The 23,406-nt window shown below is 39.9% G+C and overlaps 1 protein-coding gene across 1 annotated transcript in view; it reads right to left on the reverse strand.

Annotated features, from left to right (window-relative positions):
* cdc14ab (cell division cycle 14Ab) overlaps nt 1–23,406 on the reverse strand; it is a 113,441-nt gene that overhangs the window by 74,478 nt on the left and 15,557 nt on the right. The window contains exons 5-6 of the mRNA XM_073063391.1: nt 15,435–15,514; nt 2,035–2,101 (exon numbers count right to left, since the gene is read on the reverse strand). Of these exons, the coding sequence (XP_072919492.1) occupies nt 2,035–2,101; nt 15,435–15,514 (147 nt within the window). The remainder of the gene's footprint in view (nt 1–2,034; nt 2,102–15,434; nt 15,515–23,406) is intronic.

Below are 23,406 nucleotides of genomic sequence, written 5' to 3' on the forward strand. Positions count from 1 at the left end.
TGAATCACTCTCTCAGCCACTCATTTATCTGCACTATTATCCTACTCTACCCTGACTAGTACATGGCACTGGAAATACTACCTTGGAGGCCCTGCTTTTCACAACTCTCTTTACTCACTGCACAGGACCTCTTCCCCCTTTCTACCCATGTCATTTGTGCTAATGTGCACCATGATCTCTGGCTGTTCACACTCCCTCTTGAGAATATTCGGCAGCTGTTCTGAGACATCCTTCATCCTAGCACTTGGCAGACAACACACCATCCTGGCCTCCATCTTGTGGCCCAAAACAATCTCTTGTCCATCTCCCTAACCATCGAGTCTCCTCTTACGGATGCTCTGCCCAGCTTTACTCTTCTTTGCTGAGCCAGCCACATTGCCACTGGCCTGGCTGCTGCTGCTGCTGTTCCCTGAGAGGTCACTCTCCACTCCCCCTGCAGCTGTATCCAAAAGGGTATACTTGCTGCTGAGGGGAATGGCCATGGGGGAACTCTGCACTAACTGCTTGCTCTCCTTCTCCTGGTTTTCCTACTACCTGAAGTCTGCACTCTGGGTGTGAACACCTCAATAAAAGTCTCATCTATGAGGTTTGAAGTCTCCCAAATGATCCTAAGTACATCCAGTTCTAGTTCCAGTTCCTTGACCTCGGTCAGGAGGTGAAGTTGGGTGCACTTTACTCCAAATATAGTCATCAGGGAGACCATTAGGTACCCTGTAATCCTACATCTTACAGGAGCATTCCACTGCCTTAATTATCTTCCTGTCTAAAGTTGTTAGCCAAAATGTATAACTTGAGTTAAGCTCGAGTTCTGTAAACAACTAATTGACTCCAAAAGACTCCGCACCTTCAGCCTACACCAATTCTCATTGAAACCAGCTGAGCCAAAGCCTGACTGCTCTCACAAGGACCCATTTCGCTTACATCTTCCTTCCTTTTACTGGCCCTTACTAATTTGCTTATCACCTTACCAATCACCCACTCGGCAGACAAGTCCTGACAGGCTCTGGTTGCTTTTTAAACCTGGCATATAAAGGATCCTAACAGCTTCTAAACCAAAGAGCAGTACCACCTAGAACAGGGGTACCCAACCAGGGGTCCATGGACCCCTTGCTTAATTATACTGATCCATGGCACAATAAAAGGTTGGGAATCCTTGACCTAGAAGGACAACTGGAGCAGAGTACAGTCTGCAGGTATCCAAGTTGCGCACCAACTGGCTGGCAAATGTATTGCTGGTCCTTCATTATTGGAAGCTTCTTCCAATAGCACCACAAGCATAGCTTAAGCATTAGACTGCAACATTTCCAAAAGGTAGTTTATTATCATCATCAAGGGCAGTTAGGGATGTGCAACAAAGAGTGGCCTTGACAGGAATGAAAGTGGATAAACAGAAAATTACAGGTAAAATCTAGATAATATTCCTGATTCTTATATGATCAGCCTCTGGAATAAAGAGCCACATTGGCAACTTTAGGATCATAAAATTGACAGTGATTTTTGTCACCTTAGAGTGAATAAAACTTTGCAGCAGATTTAAAATGGTATTGATACATCTCAACATCTTCATGAAATGCATGAAGGGGTACAAAAATCTTACCAATTGCCAAGGCAACAATAGAACAAGATTTGAATCTTGAAGGTTAAAAGATTACCAAGAAACAATGGTTATTTGAAACCCATTTTAGCTATGCACCCGATACTGTTTCAGGATGTGGACTTTGCTGCTGAGGTCAGCATATACTACCCATCAATCATTGCCCCTGAACAGTGGACTGCTAGTAATTTTCAAATGCAAGATATGTACTAAGACATGGGCCAGGCCAGCAAGCATAACAGAGTACCATCCCTAAAGGAAAATTAGTAAACTAATAGAGTTTTATGGTGATCCAGAAGTTTCATGATCCTTACAAAATACATTTGCTTCTAAAATGCTTTATATCTTTTGTTCTTGTCAATCCCACCATAAAAACATTTTTAAAAAACTAAACCAATGTAAATAAAAACCATTTGTACTTAAATAAATGGGTCACTTACCTGATTTATTGCATGTAAACAATCTAGAATAGTTAGATGGTAGGTGGAATTCCCAAAGGAGGCATCTCTACAAAACAAAGAGACCAAGTAAAATCTTTCAGAGTATGTCAACACTTTACTGAGAACCCATTGGTCAAGTAACAGATAAAAAATATACTCAAATGATGCACATATATGTAGCATTTTATTTGATCATGCGTATCAGTTAACAAAACTGAGAAAAATGTTTAAACCAATTCATTGTATGATTTGTTCTATTCAATAGTCCACCCTGAAGAATTAACAAATTAATATCTTAAAGGATTTGTCACTAATAAGAATGTAAACAGGAGTATAATATTGCCAAAAAGCTATACGAGTCTGCTCCATTGTTTAATTAGATGCTGGTCAATCTAATCTTAGCCTCAAGAGTTCTTTCACGCTCTCCCTGAATTCCTGGAATCTGTGCTGTAACAAACCACAAACAGCTAAACTTTAATACAGTTCAGATAACTGATCTTAAATAAAATGGTCTGGTCATAATAGCAAGCTAGGATTCCCTGATCAAAGTCCATTAACCCACTCTGGTTAACAGCAGGAATGAGTCTGTAAAATACCACAGTGCCTACTTCACTTCATCTGAAGAATTTCCAATTTTCATATTTACTTATTTCCTTTATCAAAGGAAGCTTTTTTTCCCCCAGGGCAGATGGGGAAAAATTGGGAAATTTCAGATAACTATCAAATGAAACTGGGATGATGAGGGAAAGAAACAAGAGCACCATCCATCAGTCAGTAAAGGGAGCAATAAGAGGGTGTAGCTCTTAAAAATTAATCTTTTACAGGAGTTAGAGGAACAGAGAACGATTGGGAGAGGGAAGCAGTAAAAGTTATCTGAAATGGGGCATATCCAAATAAAATTCCAGCAATATTCTGCTCTAATTCTAACTAATTTATGAACTTTTTACATCTCAAATCAACTCTGGAAAACAGCAAACACATGAGAATTGTGGCAATAGCAATAGAACAGTCTATCCATAATCAACCTACAAGTATAATTACCGTAGTTCTTTCCAGAGAATGAGTCATGGAGATACTGACTGGAATGTTGAGTGCCAAAATAGTGACAATGTGCACACATTTTGGATACAAAGACATTTAGGGATCAAAATAAAATGCATCAACAATCCTACTTCTCTCCAAAGATCCCAATGTACTGAAATTAGAACACTCTTGGCTAGAGTATTAATTTCTCAGATTAATGACTAGGGACTAACAAAGTAACAAACCTACTCCAAAGACTGAACTTAAAATAATATACAAAATATTTTTAAAATATGATACAAAATGGCAGTTTAACATGCCTTGCTTAAATATATCAATGATACCAAAATCCTTTGTAGAATAGTTTGTAAATTTTCTGTGTAGAGTCTAGAAAATGGAGTAAAAAACCAAATACAGACTTAAAAGTATTAGGAAATTGGTCTATGAGAACCAGATGATGAAATAAATGCGACCAAAAATTTATTTTTCTGGAAAAGAAACCCAATGCAAAAGTGAATAGTACATGGAATGCACTGCTAGGATAGTAACAGAGATGGATTCAATTACAGTGTTAAAAAAAAGTACCTGAAATTAAAGAATCTGCAGGACTATGGGGAGAGCAGTGGAGTGCTTTTGCACAGAGACAATATAGACTCAACAGATATCCTTTCATTCTTGAACTAGTCTGTGATCAGAAATACAGCAGGTCCTTCAACCCTATCTTATCAATTTGATTTTGGTCTCAGCTCCACTCTCCTGCCTGATCCCCAAAGATCCTGGATGCACTGTAGTCCACAAAAATCTGTCAGCCTACACACAAAGACTCCAATCTCTGGCATGAAGTGCTTTTCATCTCTCCCCTAAAAGAACATTCCCAGTATCCTGAGATTACCCTTTACACTTCCAAACTCCAGTAAGACCAACCTTCTACCCCATGCCAGATTAAAGGAATCTGGTGTACTCAGTTTTGAATGACCAAATCTTCAAAACTACCTAGTGGAGATAATTCCAAGTATTCAGTACTCTCTCAAAATCAAGAACTTTGATTTATTTTCCAAATGGCTTATCCTTTCTTTTGCCAGAGATCTGTGGTGTTATGAGTGATGAACAGATCTGATGGAAAATGGGGTGCAGAGTTAACCATTCCCCCCCCCCCCGAGAACTATGAACTATTGCTGTTGCTATGCTGCTAATGAAAGAGAGAGAGAGATGAAGCACAGACGCAGGAACATCTGCTACAGATGAGGGAGAGAGAGACTGTTGATTTATTGTATTTTGACTCTTCCTGGATTATTTACCTTTCACTACAAGGACTTTACTTTGCTCGATAACATTCCTCAGGAGACAGCAGGAATGGCCTGATTTGATGGACACAGTCATTCACAGTTGATGGATAGCTGAGACCCTGTTAGTAGGGATAAAAGACAGGTCTGGAGAGACACCCTTCAGACACACCAGTGGACACTTACTGAGTGTTGTAAACCCACAAAAAGGTGGGGGATTCGGAGACCGAATCAGGAGATTGGGCAATAAAGCTCACAGTGTGACGGCAGGGCCGGTGGGGACTTGTGTGTGTGTCCACTCATGTCAGAGTGACGAGTCCACCACAGAAGAACGGTCTAGCTGAAGGACAGAGGGGTTATAACTGAATGGCCACAATGACACGACAGGTTAAGAAAGCCACAGAAGATTTGCCTGCTGCAGCTACCTAATCTCTCGCGCACTCTCTCTCTCTTTCTCTCTCCCCAACGATTACAATACAACAACCATAACTACCCTCAGCACACATGAACTGAATTTTATACTTTTCTATGACAATTCATTTACCCCTAGACATCGATGGAGCTTGTTTATTATTGCTTATTATTATTCCTACACTTTTATGTTCATTATTGCTAACCTGTTTTATATGTATATTTGCATTTTTGATACTGTATTGTGTAGTTTACTAATAAACACTTTTAGTTTTGGTACCACCAGACACCAACGGATACTTCTATTTTTGTTGGTCTGACACCCAGTTACGGGGTACGTAACAGTGGAACAATGTTGTGTATTTAATATTCCAGTAATATTGTAAATATATAGTTTGATCAAGCAGCCTTGTTCATTTAAATAATTCACTATTGGTTATATGTAAGAATATATGAATTGCATACATCATGACACTACCAGGTGATGCGTGTGTGCCTTGCCTAATGTAGAAATACCAGAAACCTCGCTAGCATGCAGTTTTACATGACTCTTGTGTACCACATTGTATGAAGCTGACAAATTGACATGTCTAGATCAGTTATAATTTAAATCACATCCTGGCCTGACTAAAGATATTACCATTAAGAGGCAGCTTGAATTACCTGACAAGTACCGCAACATAACCTTCGGGTTACCAGCAAGAGAAAATCTGCAGATGCTGGAAATTCAAGCAACACACATAAAATGCTGATAGAACTCAGCAGGCCTGGCAGCATCTATGGAAAAAAGTGCAATCGATATTTCTGGCTGAAACCCTTCAATAGGACTGGAGAAAAAAAAATATCTGAGAAGTAGATGTGAAAGGTGGGGAGGAGGGGAGAGAGAAGCGCCAGGCAATAGGTGAAACTTGGAGGGGCAGGGATGAAGCAAAGAGCTAGGAAGTTGATTGGTGAAAGAGACAGAAGGCTATGGAAGAAAGAAAAAGGAGGGGTGAGGAGTGTTAGAGGGAGGCGATGGACGGTCAAGAAGATAATATGAGAGAGGGACAAGGGGATGGGAAATGGTAAGGGTGGGGGCATTACTGGAAGTTTGAGAAATCGATGTTCATGCCATCTCCTTGCCCGTCCATCACCTCCCTGTGGTACTCCTTCCTCCCACCCCCCCCACTTTTTCTTTCTTCCATGGCCTTCTGTCCTTTTCCATCAATCAACTTCTTAACTCTTTGCTTCATCCCTCCCCCTCCAAGTTTCACCTAGCACCTGGCGTTTCTCTCTATCAGCATTCTTTTAAGAGATTTTAGTAAAAAAAAGTGCCACTGTAATGCACTGATTGGGCTAACTGGAGGTCACAAACAGACAAACAGGGCATGAGAGTTTTAGTAGTATATAAATTTGGTAGGTTATTTTTTGGGGCCTGGGAACATTCAAATTTTTTTCCCATATAAAGTAATGGTAATTGCTTCTCCACTTTACACCATTTCGGCTTATGAAAGGTTTCACAGGAACGCTCTACTTCCCAATAGCAGGGAAACCTACTACCAAGACCAAAATAATAGGCCAGATCACTACACCTGCCAAACAGCAGTTACTGTAGCTGTTACCCATTAACAGCATTCCATCTCAGATAGTGGGAAGGCAAGTTTCCACTACTAGCCTTTAGATTTCCCTCCCCACCTGAGAGTAGTTCTTCACTATGGTTTCAAAGAGCTGAATCACTTTATCTTTTTGTCAGCAAGTTAACCTCCACTACTGGTGATCCACAATATTTAACTCATTTGGTAAAAGGCAGCAGTCTCTAGCTGAGTGGGAACCCAGAAAGCAATTGGAACTATGACTCAGCCTGGAACTTGATTTTTCTGAGGTACAGGGGAAGGGAAAGAGTGAAGCAAGAGTACAGAATTCTTCATGAAGTTTTTAAGACTGACTGGGCTTCAACTCATGCACATAATTTATCTACTCATTTATCTACTCAGCTGTCAAGACTTATTTTCTTCTATCTAGTAAAAATTTTGATGCATTACTTTTCCTCACCAATCTGTGTCTGCATTATAATGCATCATTTCTGAATACAAAGAATTTGTGAGTAATTAATCTTTCTATTCCTATTGGCAATACAGGCAGTCCCAGGGTTACATATGAGTTCCATTCCTGAGTCCGTCTTTAAGTCGGATTTGTACGTAAGTCGGAACAAGTACATCCGGTATTATTTAGCGTCAGTTAGTCAAACGATTGTCTTAGTATACAGTACATATTTTACCTTTCTGTGCATATAAAACACTTAAGAAACGTATGTATTCAATAAGTAAACCACTACGTTGCTTAGTAATAATTGTAGCTTTCATCGGGGCAGGGCCTTTCACATGCTCCATTATTCTCACTTTAAAATTCTCACTTATCCTTTAAAATTGTTCCGATCGTTGACTGACTGTAGCCTAACGCTTTTCCAATGTCCGATGGCATTTCATCTCTTTCCAAACGCTTTATTATTTCCACTTTATTTTCAATCGCGATCACTTCCCATCAATGGAACAGAAACACTGCGGGCGGCAGGTCCCGACCTGCGCCGGCTTCTGAGGTCCGCTGGGTCCCAAGGACCACTGCACTGATTTCCCTGGGTCCTAAACTGCACCGCACTGAGACAAGTTAAATGGGACAAGTGGGGGCTGTGCTGGGTTTAGGTATTTGATCCTCCACAATATTCCGCGTGGGAATTTAAACTGGAGGTAGCAGTGTTTTTTTTTACAAGGCCGAGTTGCGAGCTTGACATCAACCCGGCATGGATGGTATGGGAGTCACTGGATCAACAGCAACCCAGCACACAGGAGCAGTCTGTCCTAAATCGAACTCGGGAACCTCCATTCTCTAGCCTGGCGCTGATCTGACTGCACCACCAGCCAACTGGAACCCGGGGGGGGGGGAAGGGAGGGGTTAGGGTGGATCTTACTATGAAAAATTTAAGCCAAATACAAAGTTAAACACTCAGCACAGTGTCAATGGCAATGACTTAAAATGGCGGACGGCATCGCGATCTGACTTAAAATAGAGCACGGCGTTCTCCTTCCTCGGTTCGTAAGTACGAGTTGTTCGTAAGTCGGACGTTCGTAACTCTGGGACTACCTGTATTTATCTTTTTATATCTAGGCCATGCAATGATCTCAGGTAACTGTAAAAGAGTCTGTTATGTACCTTTAGCATTCATATTTTCTGGTGGACAATCACTTTAAAATGTCAGGGGAATAGGATTGACTTTTGGACACTGTTTCAGCTGTTACAAAGGGGAGAGAGGGAGGGGGAGAGGGAGGGGGAGAGGGAGGGGGGGAGAGGGAGGGGGGAGAGGGAGGGGGGAGAGGGAGGGGGGAGAGGGAGGGGGGAGAGGGAGGGGGGAGAGGGAGGGGGGAGAGGGAGGGGGGAGAGGGAGGGGAGAGAGGGAGGGGGGGAGAGGGAGGGGGGAGAGGGGACAACATAATAGTCGGTGACAACAGAATTTCAGAAGACAACGGGAAAATCAATGGCATCAGCTCACCTCTCTCTCTCTCCCTCCCCAATGTTACTCAACTAACTACCTCGAACTGAACTGAACTCTCTTCATCATCGTAAGACTGTACCCATTTTACCCCTAGGTTTGAAAGAGCCGAGTTTTGTTCCTATTTCTATATATCATTGCTAACCTGTTCAATATATTTGCATTTATATTACTGTATTGCTTAGTTACTAATAAACATTATTAGTTTATAGCAATACCAGACTCCACTGCGTTCTCCATTTCTGCTGGTTCTTTAACCCGTCACGGGGTATGTGACAAGTCATATGTTGACACTGCACAGTAGAGGGCATCATAGGCTCAGAAATAGCAATATTACAACTTTAAAACAATAGGCTTTTTCTAAAATGAGGAGCAAAATGGAGCAAATAATTTTTATTCAGCGAAGTCACTTCACAATTGAAGTTTCAGAGCACTTCCAAATAAATTTTGGTTGTCTTCATGAGCCACTCACCAACTGTTCTGACAGTAATACTCAGGAAGATGTTTAAGCTACATAAGAAAGCACTTGTGTGAGATGGAAATTATAGTGGAATGCTTATAATCTCATTGTGCATCTGTGTGCTGTTACAAAGAGCTAAAATGTGATCATCAGTACATTTTGATGGTATCTCACAACGAACTGATAGCCAACATGGAGTTTGGCACACTCAGTGCAAAAGAGTAGAACTGTATGCACGTCACTGTAACTATTCAGAAAGTGGCTGGCTAACCAAATGTTCTTTGATGTAACTCATCATACCAGATTTTGTTGTTAGGGAAAGTATAACTGATTGAACCAAACAGGCCAAAAGATTTTAGGTTGAAAGACAAAGTGAAAACCCTTCTTGTTCAGAAAATGAGAATCTCCCCCCGCGCTACTGATGGATCCCTCACCCATATCTTCTCAATTTCCAGCACTTCTGCCCTCGCCCTGTCCCCTTCACCTCACAATTTCCTCCCCAGGAAATCACCTACTTCCTCACCAGACTATGCATCCAACATATCATTTTTTATCTACACATCATCTACAACTGGATCCCATCCCTTCCCCACTTTCCAAAAAGATCAGTCTGTGACCCCCTTTTCCAATCATTCTCCCCCTTGGTATTCTCTTGCACAACTTCAAAAAGGTGTAACACCTCCCTTCACCACCATCCAGGGCCATAAAACAGCTCTTCCTAGTGAGGCACTCCCTCTACTGGCCATCACCCACAAACTCCTCCAAAAAATTTCCCTACTACCTCCCTCCCTTTATTCCATCTTGGTTTCTTACTAGAATCTATCATTTTCAGTCCTTTCTCATTTCAACTTACTACCTTCCAGTTTCTGACACCATTTATACTTTCTGCCTTCCTTCAACTTCCTATCTCCCCCTACCCTCACCTATATCCACTCATCAGAAATGACTCGCTCCACCTTTCCCTCTATTTTTTCTCTTGTATATTGGCCATCTCTCCACGATCTTTCAGACCAGATAAAGGGTGTGACCAAAAACAGTGATAACTTCCTTCCAAATGTGCTGCCTGGCCTGCGATGCTCCTCCAGTGCTTTGTATGGTGGTCCAGATTCCAGCATTTTCAGTCCATAAAAGGATAAAAGACTGAACCTTTTATTGACTTGTGAACCAAGCGAACAGATCATTTTCATATAATCCGTGACTAGTTGCTCCAAAAGATTCTCCATAAATCACAAAAAAACAGAAGAACTGAATTAGCATTACATTTTTGACAACTACTGTATCAGGCAATTAGTTACTTTTCCCCCATTAGAGCTACTTTTGCAGTTTTTTTCCCTCACTTTTCTATTAAAATAAATGATTAAACCCTTTCAAAGTAGTAAACTAAATCAGTGCAACAAGAGCACATGCTGAGGATATTATTTCTAGCCCCACACTAGAAATAATGACAGAACTCCAAATAACCTCAGAAATCCCAGCTTTTAGTACTGTTACGAGTGATGAATAGACCTGATGGACAATGGGGTACAGAGTTAACCATTCCCCCCCCGAGAAACACGAACTATTACTGTTGCTATGCTGACCATGAGAAAGAGAGACGGAAAAACAAGCAAGAACATCGGCGACAGATAAGAGAGAGGGGGAAATTGCTGATTAACCATATTGTGACTCCTTTTTGAATTATTTACTGTTTCGCTGCAAGGACAATAGTTTGCTCATAAACATTCCTCAGTGGATTGAAGGAGTGGCCTTATTTGATGGACACAGTCATTCAGGAGTGATGGACAGCTGAGTCCCCGTGAGTAGGGATAAAAGACAGGTCTGTAGAGACACCCTCCAGACACGCCAGTGGACACTGATTTAGTGTTGGAACCCACAAGAAAGGTGGGGGCTTCGGAGACCGAACCAGGAGGTCGGTCATTAAGGCAATCAGTGTTAATGCAGGGCCAGTGGGGACTTGTGTGTGTGTTTCCACTCATGCCAGAGTGACGAGTCCACCACAGAAGAACAGTCTAGCAGAAGGACGGAGAGGTCATATCTGAATGACCACACCGATACGATGGATTAAGAAAGCAAAGGAAGGTTTGCCTGACTGTAGCTGTTACATCTTGCTCGCTCTCTCTCTCTCTCTCCGATTACAATACAACAACTATAACTACATCAGCACTCATGAACTGAACTGAACTTTATGCTTTTCTATGACAAGTTATTTACCCCTAGACATCGATAGAGCTTGTTTATTATTGATTATTATTATTCCTACACTTTTAGGTTTATTACTGCTAACTGGTTTTATATGTATATTTGCATTATTGATATGGTTTTGCTTATTTTTATTAATAAACACCTTTAGTATAGTACCACCAGACTCCAATGGATACTTCTTTCTCTGCTGGTTAGACACCCAGTTACGGGGTACGTAACAGTACTTACACCAGTCTAAATCAGTAATGGCATCATTTGCTCCATTACTCATGCTGCTCATGGAGTCCGAGGAAGCACAAACCTCCACAATTTTCACAACATTCAACCTGGAAAATTTGCTCCAGCTTTTGCTGGGTTAAACCTAGCACATGCATGCCAGATCCCATTTAAGTGACAGCAAACACTTACTCCCAGGAGCAAGGTAAATAATAAAAAAGCAATTACTCTAGATAAGTATATGAAATTAAGTCTTTAGCATGTGGGAGTGCCTCAAGCAAAGGAAAAAAATATAAATACCTTTTAAATACGTTTTCAACCCCTTCAAATGAATTTCCTCCAAATGTTGCAATAAACCCCTCCACTTTACTCCCAAGTTTTCTCACATTCAGCAGATTATGATACAATTTAAAATCATTCTTTGGCATGCCTCAAGAAAGGGCATAAAGGCGGCTAAAACCACATCACAGGTTGCAGGAGAAGGTACCAAGTGAAACAGTCACAATTCTAAATTGTGTAAGGAAATAAAAACAACTAAAAAGACAAAACCAACAGCTGCATCAATTAATACATTACAACCACCCAACTAAAGAAATCAATACAGATCCCAACATTACAACAGGTATATATATGTGCAAATGTGATTTATCTATTATATGTTTGATCTAGTTCAACTTGATAAAATCTAAGGTATGCATCGTCACCTCAGGTATATAATCACAAAAGCACAAGTAAATTAAAAATACATATTCATTGTGACTAAAATCAAAATATGTACATAGGTTACTCAACAGAAACCTGAAAAATAAACTCTAAATTTAACAGTTCATGCAGACATTAAGGTTCCAGTTCCACATTGCATCAACTTTTGTCCAGATCAGTAATATTCAGATTAATGTCATTTTCTTTTACTGCCCATGTACACATACAGTTTAGAAACGGGACTATATGTCTCTCAGATCCTTGGCTGTCTTGTATTCAAGACTAAAGCTTTTTTTTTAAAAAACAACTTTAACCCTATATTCTCCTCTTCCCCAGGAAACTTTTGATACTTCCTTTTCAAGAATCTATATCTAACACTAACATATAAATCTAGAAAACTAAGTCTGTGAGAAAGAATTCCAATGATTCATAAAAATAAGGAAGGACAAAATTTCACAGCTGAGCAATCTTATGGCTATCTCCGATTCTGAATTCATCCCCGAGAAAGAATGCCACCTTCACATCCACCACATCAGAGACCCTACAAGTCTTGTATGTTTCACTTCAACAAATACAGGCGGCCCCCGTTTTTCAAACGTTCGCTTTACGACAGCTCGCTGTTGTAGAAGACCTACATTAGTTCCTGTTTTCACTAACCAAAAGAAGATTTTCACTTTTACAAAAAAAAGACAGCCACTTTATACGTGTGTTTAACCGAGAGAGACTACCATGACCATGAATCCTTGTGCGGGCAGTTGTGTGTGCATGCATGTACGTACGTACGTATGCACGTATGCGTGAACGTGCCATTTTTTTTCCCTCCAAATCGATTTTGGCTTGCCGTCTTCCAGATTTTGATAAGGGAAACTACACCATGAATGCAATATTTCTTCTTTATATAGGTTGTATATTTATCATATTATTCCTGCTTTTACTATATGTTAGTGTTTTAGGTTTTGTGTGTTATTTGGTAGGTTATTTTTTGAATGGTAATTGCTTCTTCTCTTTACGATATTTCGGCTTACAAACAGTTTCATAGGAACACTCTACCTTCAGATAGCGGAGGAAACCTGTACAAGGCAAGCCTATTCAATCTTTCCTTTTAAGACAATTTGCTCATTTCACCTATCAGTCTTTTAAACAGTCATTGATCTATTTCTAACAGATTACCGGTAGTAACTTTCCTTAAATAATGACCAATATAACACATGATACTCCAGATGTAAATTAAACAATTTATAGGAATTTGAGAGCAAAGCATTTCTTCCCTTTAACAAATCACTCTTTACATCTTGCCAACCAGAACAAGACTCACTTACACTGCCATTAGCAAGTCAGTCTTCTACCCACGTTGATTTGTCACAGCACGTTTTTTTAATTTTCTAGAATAACCTTCAAGATGACCCCTAATTAAACACTTTTTTTCTAAGTTTCAGTATAGTACACCCATCAGTTTCCTCTTATACACATTACGTTACTTCTTCAAAGAAATGCAATAAATTGGTTAAACATCATTTCCCATTTCACAAAACCAGGCTGACTTTATGTAATTATCTTGAAAATAGGGTTAGGGAGCAATGTGGCACAGAAACAGGCTCTTCAGTCTAGCATAACATGCCAAATGAATGAGGGCAGTTTGGAAAAACAAATTAATTCATCAATCTCACTAGCTAGACTTTCCAAGGACATGATGAAATTAATCAAGTCTGGAAACTTATTAGCTTGCAGCTCCAACAGTTTACTTGGTTACCACTGCCCTGATAATCTTCAATTACTCTATATTTCTCCTTCAAAATTCACAATTTATTGCCATTTCTCGGATATCCATGGATTCCCCTATAATGAATTCCTATCCCACTTCATTTTCTATATCATCACCTTGTTATTCACACAGCCCCCAATGACCCTGTGATTTCAGTCAGAGGCCAATGTGACAGCATTTTTCAAGACAGTGAACCCATAAAAAGCATCCAGCACTGATGAGGTACCTGGCCAAGTACTAAACATCTGTGCTAATGAACAAGCTAGCATGTTTGCCAATATCTTTAACCTCTCATTTCTGCAGTCCAGGGCAGCCACTGCTTCAAGCAGGCCTCAATTATGCCCTGGGAAGAATGTGGTAACCTGCCTCAATGACTCATCTTCCAGTAGCACTTGCATCCACTGTGAAGTGCTTTGAGATGTTAGTAATGAAACACATTAATTCTTCCCTAAGGAGCAATTGGATCCACTCCAATTTGCTACAGCACAACATGTCCATAGGAGATGCCATTTACATTGGCTCTTCATTCAACAATGGAACATCTGGATACCAAGATGCATACATTAAGATGATCTTTACCGACCACAACTGGACATTCAATACCATCAACCCCTAAGAGCTAATCAATAAACTTCAACACCTTGGCCTCAATACCTCCCTGCAATTGGATCCTTGATTTCTTCACTTGCAGACCTCAGACAGTTTGGATTGGCACCATCTCCGCAATCTCCTTCAGCACAGGTGCATCACAAGGTTAGCCCCCGCTCTACTCACTTTATACTTATAACTGTGGCTAAGCACAGCTCCAACTATATAGTTAAGTTTGCTAATGCATCACTGTTGTTGGTTGAATCAAAGATGATTAGGAATCAGCATAGAGGGAGATTGAAAATCTGGCTGAGTAGTACCACAACAACCACCTCTCTCTATGTCAGCAAGACCAAGCAGCTGATTATTGACTTCAGGAGGTCAATGAGGATCAGGGATGGTGACGTACATGTACATTGATAATAAATTTACTTTGAACTTTATTAATTCCTCATTCACTTTTGACAAGACCAATAACAATTTTTAAGCTCTTTTCTCTATATACACCACTTCAACACATAAATTATCAAATTACAAAACACTGTCTTATTACAAAATCACTCTAAATGTGGTAACAATAGATAGTGCTGTGATGGTAGCTTAGTTGAGCAAACCAGCAAGCAGAACTGACAACTTAAAATGATTACTCATTTTAAACAAGAAGGTCTTGCAAACAAAAATCACATGCCACGTTTCATTTGTTACAAATTGCAAAAGACGCATGAACATTCATTTCTTCCTAGTCACTCTAAACTCATCTTTAAAATATCAACATATTGAGGAATAGAACTTCAGTGGCTAATACTTCAATCCTTTCAATTTAGCTAAAAACATTAATCATCTGGGAGGCTATGCTTGCATACAATGTTTACAGAAGTAATTTAGTCCCAAAGATACAAACTCTAGGATCAGAAGGTGCAAAACAGAGCACACAACAGTGATTTAAGATCACTCCATGACACCAAATGCATTTACTACTTCTATTCCCAATCTGAGCCGTATCAAGGAAAATGATATTTGAAAGAGTGCAGTGGACAAGAAACACAACCAAACCATTCTTATGCCTTCAATCACATGATACAATGCTGCAGAAATAATTCACCCTCCCTTCCACGCCAAGGCATTCCAAGTATGAGGAAAAATAAATTTCATTTTCAATACATTAAGAAATGCAATTATATAAATGGTAGATCAAGGAAACTTATTTGTGGTACTACATGGCAATCATACCTGAATGGCATGTAAGGAGGATTCTTTCCTGCTACAAGAGATCTGTAGGCCTCTTCTGGTGTTTTTCGAAGGTAAATGACCTTGTTAAAGACAGACAATAAAATTTACAATTATTTTCTGGCACTTGTAACTGCTGCAGAATTTAGACTAGCTTCAAGTTTATATTAACCCATTTAAAACTGTCTTTGCTTTCTCAAAATTTCACTCAGATAAGGTCATATATTACAAATCCCAAGCTATCTCTAGATTGTGCACGATTTCCTTTACTAATTTGCTGATAGTTTTCCTCCATCACTACGCCCATATTGCAGTCAATAAATATTAGTCATTGTTCACTTGCTGGTAACATTCCTCAGTCTACTCTTTGCAAAAATCAATTTGCAAAGATTGTTGAGACCAAGAGATTTTCCATTACAACTTTGAAGGAAATTTTTAATGAACAACTCAGTTTATGTAACTCAGGGATACCATATGTAGTATGCTAGATAGAAATAACATTATTTGGGGAGAGAAATTGATATACAATGAATTATTAAAAAATTGTGTAATAAAAATACAGAATGGAAAATTAATCAGTAAGTACATGTATATTTGTCAATACAGGCATAGTGTTAACCACTACAGAGAGGCCAGATATTTAACAAAGTACTGTGTAATTTTAAAAGACTAATGGCCAGTGCACATATGTAATATGACTCTGCACTAACATTCCTAAGATGAATTAGTTAATGCTCAGCTGGGGATAAAACCACATGCCAATGGAATGGCAGAACTTTTCAAGACCATTCAATGGAACAAAACAATGACAGGTTTCCGAGCACCAACTAAAAGTTCAAATGCATGTAATTATGCCACACCCAGCATCTCTAAGTTTCTAACAATATGGTGTTCAGCTAGAGTTAGAAATAAAACAGCAAAAGAGTATGAAAATCAAAAGAAAGCAAAGAAAAAGTTGGCTTCCACTAATTACAGACTGAAAACAGGAACTTTCAATTACAAATCTACTGTAACCAAGAACCTACTGCACCACTGACCACAAGATGAAGACCTAGAATTAATATATTGCACAGCAAGATGGGAAAAACAAGTCACAGACTTTGGCAAAGAATTAAAGTTCTGCATTAATCTTTTGATATTAAGAAAAAAGGAAACATAATTGTATGTCTCTGGATAAACTATGGAAGTGTGCTCCAGTCCACTAAGATCTTTAGCAGAGTTCAGTTACAAGTTGAACAATGCAAAGTTTAGTGCCTCATTTGCATAAATTTAAAGTTTAACTACATTTATTGAACACAAAATATAACCTAAACACTTGTTAAAATTAACACATATATACAGAGCCTATAGTAAGTATTCACCCTCCCTTGGATGTTTTCATGCTTTATTGTTTTACAACATTAAATCAATGGATTTAGTTTGGCTTTTTTTTTGACACTGATCAACAGAAAAAGACTATTTTGTGTCAAAGAGAAAACAGATCTCTACAAAGTGATCCAAATTATTTACAACTATAAAGCACAAAATAATTGATTGCATAAGTATTCACCCCCTTTAATATGGCACATCAAATCATCACTCGTGCAGCTAACTGCTTTTATAAGTCACATAATTAGTTAATGGAGATATGTTTTTGGAAACCCGTGTGCAGTCAAGATGCTTCAATTGATTGTAGTTAAAATACACCTTTATCTGGAAGGTCCAACTGCTGGTGAAATGGTATCCTGGCAAAAACTACACCATGAAGACAAAAGAACACTCCAAGCAACTCCATGAAAAGCACAAATCAGGAGATGGATGCAAGAAAATTTCTGAGTTACTGCATATCCCTTGGGAGTACAGCTAAGTCAATCATCAAGATATGGAAAGAACACGGCATAGCTGCAAATCTGCCTAGAGCAGGTTGTTCTCAAAAACTGAGTGACCGTGCAAGAAGGGGGACTAGTGAGGGAGGAGTTACAAGCTTCAGTGGCTGAGATGGGAGAGACAGCGCATGCAACTGTTGCCAGGGTACTTCAACAGTTGCAGCTTTATAGGAAAGTGGCAAAGGGAAAGCCACTGTTGAAAAAAACACATGAAATCATGGCTAGAGTTTGTCAGAAGGTATGTGGGAGACTCTAGTCAGCTGGAAGGTGGTCCTATTGTCTAATGAAACCAAATTTGAGCTTTTTGACCATCAGACTAAATGCTATGTTTGGCATAAGACAAACCACACACATCAAAAACACACCATCCCTACTGTGAAGCATGGTGGTGGCTGCATCATGCTGTGGGGATACTTCACCCCCTGGGAGGCTTGAGAAAGTAAAGGTAAAATGAATGCAGCAAAATACAGGGAAAATACAGGGAAATCCTGGAGGAAAACCTGATGCAGTCTGAAAGAGGACTGTGACTTCTGAGACGATCTGTTTTCCAGCGAGACAATGGCCCCAAGCTTAAAGCCAAAGCTACATAGGAATGGCTTAAAAACAAGTCAGAGTCCAGACCTCAATCCAATTGAGAATTTGTGGCTGGACTTGAAAAGGGCTGTTCACTCATGATCCCTATGCATTCTGACAGAGCTTGAGCAGTTTTGTAAAGATGAATGGGGAAAAATTGCAGTATCCAGATGTGCAAAGCTGATGGAGACTTATCCACACAGACTCAAGGCTGTAATTACTGCCAAAGGTGCATCTTGAAGGGGGTGAATACTTATGCAATCAATTATTTTGTGCTCCACAGTGAGAGAGCAAGAATGACACCAATGCAAAGTTCAAATGGACTATGAGACCAAGAGAAAAATTCATAGACTCCTACATGATATAATGCACGAACAACAATATTATTTGTAGCTGTTTATATAGGCATATAGTTGTATAGCTGTTTATAACCTACAAGGCAGCTAACAGCGCTTCATTTTTTTTTTGCCAGTATCCAGCAGTGTGTGTGTGTGTATGTACATATGTGTCTAGAGTTGGATAAGAACCAGAATTTGCACTTGGACAAAGATTTGAGAGGGCCCAGCAGGATCCCTGGGCATCTTAAGGTCAAACACATTAGATAAACAGGAAAAGAGAGCCTACATCAAGATCATCCACTTCCTTCAACAAGCAAACGTAAAACAAATAAACATTTCAGTACGCAACACGAGTGAATCTGCAGATGCTGGAAATAAATAAAAAACACAAAATGCTGGCAGAACTCAGCAGGCCAAACAGCATCTATGGGAGGAGGTAGTGACGACGTTTCGGGCCGAAACCCTTCATCAGGAGTGAAGTAACATGGGATGGTCGAGGGGGGATAAGAAGTGGGGGGAGGGACGAAGTAGAAAGCTAGGAAGTGATAGGCTGGAGGGAAATGGGTTAGGGGAAGGTGGAGAATTATGGAAAATAAAAGAGAAAGAAAGGTAGGACTCTGGGGGAGATTATAGTGAGGGGGGAAAAAAGAGAGAGAAAGAGAAACAGACTAAAATTATAGGTAGGGATAGGGTAAGGGGGGGGGCAGGGGTATCAACGGAGGTCTGTGAGTTGAATGTTCATACCGGCAGGTAGGAGGCTACCTAGGCGGGAGATAAGGTATTGCTCCATCAACCTGTGTGTGGCCTCATCTTGACGGTAGAGGAGGCCATAGACAGACATATCGGAGTAGGAGTGGTCTGTGGAATTGAAGTGTGTGGCCACAGGGAGATCCCGCCACTGCTGGAGGACTGAGCGCCGGTGTTCGGCGAAACATTCTCCCAGTCTGCGGCTAGCTTAGGTAGCCTCCTACCTGACAGCATGAACATTCAACTCACAGACCTCCGTTGATACCCCTGCCCCCCCTTACTCCATCCCGATCTATAATTTTAGTCAGGTTCTCTTTCTCTCTTTTTCCCCCCTCACTATAATCTCCCCCCAGCCCTACCTATCTTTCTCTTTTATTTCCCATAATTCTCCACCTTCTCCCAGCCCATTTCCCTCCAGCCTATCACTTCCCAGTTCTCTACTTCATCCCTCCCCCCACTTCTTATTCCTCCCCCCCCCCCCCCCCCCCCTCGACCATCCCATGTTACTTCACTCCTGATGAAGGGTTTCGGCCCGAAACGTTGTCACTACCTCCTCCCATAGATGCTGTCTGGCCTGCTGAGTTCTGCCAGCATTTTGTGTTTTTTAAACATTTCAGTATATTAAGTTTAATAATTAACTTGTTCTCTGTTTGTGTATGTCACTTGCAGATGGATTGTGGCAAATACATTCATATGTCGTGAAGGTGTGTGTGTTCATGTGTGTATGATATATAGGAATTGCTTTCCATGCCAAGGGTGTGCACCACTGACAATACCCAGCAAAATGGTATGATTATTATTTGGATATTAAAAGACAAGTGCATGTTAATTCGAAGTTGTGAAATTATTGTACTGCTGCCCAAGGCCAGTGAAGAGCCCTCTGTCATAATATCCATACAGAATATTTCTGTGAATCTGGTGAGCTCTTCAGCTATCACCAACAGAACAACCTGTCTGCATAAATAAATCATTCAATTCTATATAGAATTAAATTTGGCATTTACTCACGGCAACACTGCAATTATCTTGCCATGAACTTAAAATAAATTAACACAGTACAAGAAATCAAAATGAAACAGCCAAAAAGCTGGAGGCCCAGGCTGTAAAATTATATTGCTAATGGTGGTCGCAGGTTTTGTGCACCATAGGCCTGTTGAGTGGCAAAAGTTCTATTAGTGTGCAAAACTCAAAGACTCAAAATAAATACAATGGAAATTCATGGCAACTAAAAACAATAATCCAATTTGCACCACTCATCTTCAGGACTACTTTGGCTAAAGGCCAAATTTATCCATTCCCTTCCAACCCAATTGATTACTAGTCTCAGCCTCACTCCAACATGAAATTTAAAACAAGTTACCAAGGCTCTGGTCTAACCACTAACAACAAGCCCTTCAAGATTTGAATGAAACAGACATCAGTTTACTACCTCTTGTCAACTACCTCAGTATCAGATGGAACCTTACTCCCCAAGACAACATGCAAATCTAAAATGAAAAAATACTTTATGCCACAGAAACAAGAATAAACACCCTCACTTAGTAACTGGACTAGAAAGCAAGACACTGCTGCTCAACTTTTAGGTCTAATACATAACAATTTTGAAGATAAACTTGTGCCATCATTATCAAATATCTGTCAGTAACAGTGCAGTACAGTATGATGAAGTGGCCAATCAAAATAATAGCTAGTAAAACTCTGCAGCATGACAGAATCTATTTGAAAATCTAAAAAGCTAAACCCATGGGAAGAAATGAAATTAAATTATTTGAACACTCTGTAGAGAAGACACGTGGTAACAACTCAGCCTTTGCAACTATATTAGAGACGGTGGTACAATGCAAAATAACATCTACATAATGTATTTATGTGCTGAAGTACTTCACTGCATTCCATTCATGAGTATTTAAAGTATCCACTTGAGCATTTCTTTTTTCATTTGTCAGCAAGGAAGTCAAAAGATCCACACAACCTTGTATTATTTGTAATGACTCAGCTCCAAAACAACAGTGATATTTTAACAATTTTGCCATCAGTGGTAGCCTACAACATTCAAGGCAGAATGGGTGGAGTAGCTCTGTTGGTAAAAATAATATCAAATACTTAGAAAGATGTAGAGTCCTTGTGGATAGCGTTAAGAAACTGCAAAGGTAAAAAAAACCCTGATGAGTTACATACAGACAGTAGCCAGGATCTGAAGTACATATTACAATGGGAAATAGAAAAGGCATGTAAAAAGGGTAATGTATGATGGTCATGGAGGATTTCAATGAGCAGATAGATTGGGAAGATCAGGCTGGTGTTGGATCCCAAAAGAAAGAAATTGTAGAATGCTGATGAAGTGGATTTTCAGAGCAGCCTGTGGTTGAACCCACTAGGGAAAAAAATCCTGGATTAGGTGTTGTGTAATGAAACAGATTTTATTATGGATCAAGGTAAAGAACCCTTAGGAGATAGTGATCATAAGAATGCACCCTGCCATTGAGATGGATAAGCTAAAGTCAGATGTATCAGTATTACAGTGGAGTAAAGGGAATTAGAGAAGCATGAGAGAGAAGCTGCCCAAAGTTGTTTGGAAGGGGACACTAGTAGGGATGACACAGAACAGCAATGGCTGGAGTTTCTGGGAGCAGCCTGGAAGGTGCAGGACAGGGTCACTGCAAAGAAGTAGTAGTATTCTAAAGGGAGGATGAGGCAATCGTGGTTGACAGGGGAAGTTAAAGACAGCATAAAAGCAAACGAGAGGGTACATAATATAGCAGAAAATAACGGGGAAGCAAGAGGATTGGAAACTTTAAAAAAAACAACAGAAAGCAACTAAAACAAAAGTGGCTGAAGAAGATAGTGCCAGCAAACAACGCAACCAAAGGCAACGTCCTTCTGACAGTTCACAGAACTACTTCTGGAACCTGTGGTTTACAGTTTGAAGGTGTGTTTTGGGCCAATTGAGCAAACTGGCACTTTGCTGTCTCTGAGGGTGTTTGGGAAGGTTTTGAGCAGAAGGTGCAGCCCAGAAGCCAAGAAGAATGGGGATGGGTCACGAGCCCATGATTGACTCTATATTTGTCTGATCCTGCTGATTAAAGCACATGCAAGATTGAAATCAATGAGAACAAGAATGGAAGGAGAGCAGATGTTCAGCACTGTCTGTCTGTTCCCTCCCTCCGTCCTTCGCCCTCCCCTCCCCCCAACTCTTGGGCAAGGTTTAATTAACGGAGTTTGTGGTTTGGACAGTGCACTTTGTTAAACATGTTTCTGGTTACAATTTTGATCGCGGTGGCCTGCTTCTGCAGCCAACAAACAACATAGCACTAAATTGAACTGAACGCAACTCAACTTAACTGTATATTCCCAGACTGTTTCAATGACTCTGTAGTTTGATGTTTTATATTCAGTGTATTTGTTTCTTTTTTGCCACTTGCGTGATTTGTTTTTTTCTGCACTGGGTGTTTAATGTTTGCTTTGAATGGGTTCCATGATGTCTGTGGGAAGACAAATCTCAGGGTTGTTTGCTGCATACATACTGTGATAGTAAATGTACTCTGACTTTAATATTACTGGTTAGCTTATCTTCATATTTTATCTTTTCTCGCCCTTATTGCTTTTTTAAAAGAGAATACCGGAAGATTTTTCAGATAAATAAAGAGTAAAAAATGAATGCAGACATTGGATAACTAGAAAATGATGCTGAATGGGGGACAAAAAAATTACAGACAACACAGTAAGTATTGTGAATCACTCTTCCTTGTGGATGACATTAGCAGCATGGCAGAAATTTGAGAATGTCAGGAGACCCATCTATTAAGGAGAAGGTGCTTGGGAAGCTGCAAGATCTGAATGTAGATAAGTCTCTTAGACCAGATGGACTACACCCCAGAGTTCTGAAAGAAACAGCTGAAGAGATTGTGAAGACATTAGCAGGCATCTTTCAAGAAACACTAGATTCTGGAATGGCTCTGAAGGACTGAAAAATTGCAAATGTCACTCCATAATTTAAGAAGGGAGCAAAGCAAAAATCAAAAGTAGAGGTCAATTATACTTCCTTCAGTGGTTGAGAAGATGTTGAAGTCCATTATTAAGGATGAGGCTTTGAAAATCAGCCCAAAATCAGCATGGTTTAGTTAAGGGGAAATCTTGTAGAACAAGCATGTTGGAATTATTTGAGGAAGTGACAGGCAGGATAGACAAAAAGAGAGTCGGTGGATGTTGTTTACTTGGATTTTCAGAAGGCCTTTGACAAGGTGAGATGAAGAAGACTGCTAAACAAGACAACAGCCCATGGGGACTGTAGAATAGAGTGAAGGGAAAATCATACATGTATGACATACCACACTGCTCCATTTCATATTTCTTGCTATGACCAATTGTTAGACTAAAATCAAGTGAATTATTTTAATCCCTAAACACTGCTACTATTATCATACCAGACTCATTTTTTTAAATAAAATAATT

Source organism: Hemitrygon akajei, chromosome 12, assembly GCF_048418815.1.
Source record: "Hemitrygon akajei chromosome 12, sHemAka1.3, whole genome shotgun sequence".
Taxonomy (NCBI): Eukaryota; Metazoa; Chordata; class Chondrichthyes; order Myliobatiformes; family Dasyatidae; genus Hemitrygon; species Hemitrygon akajei.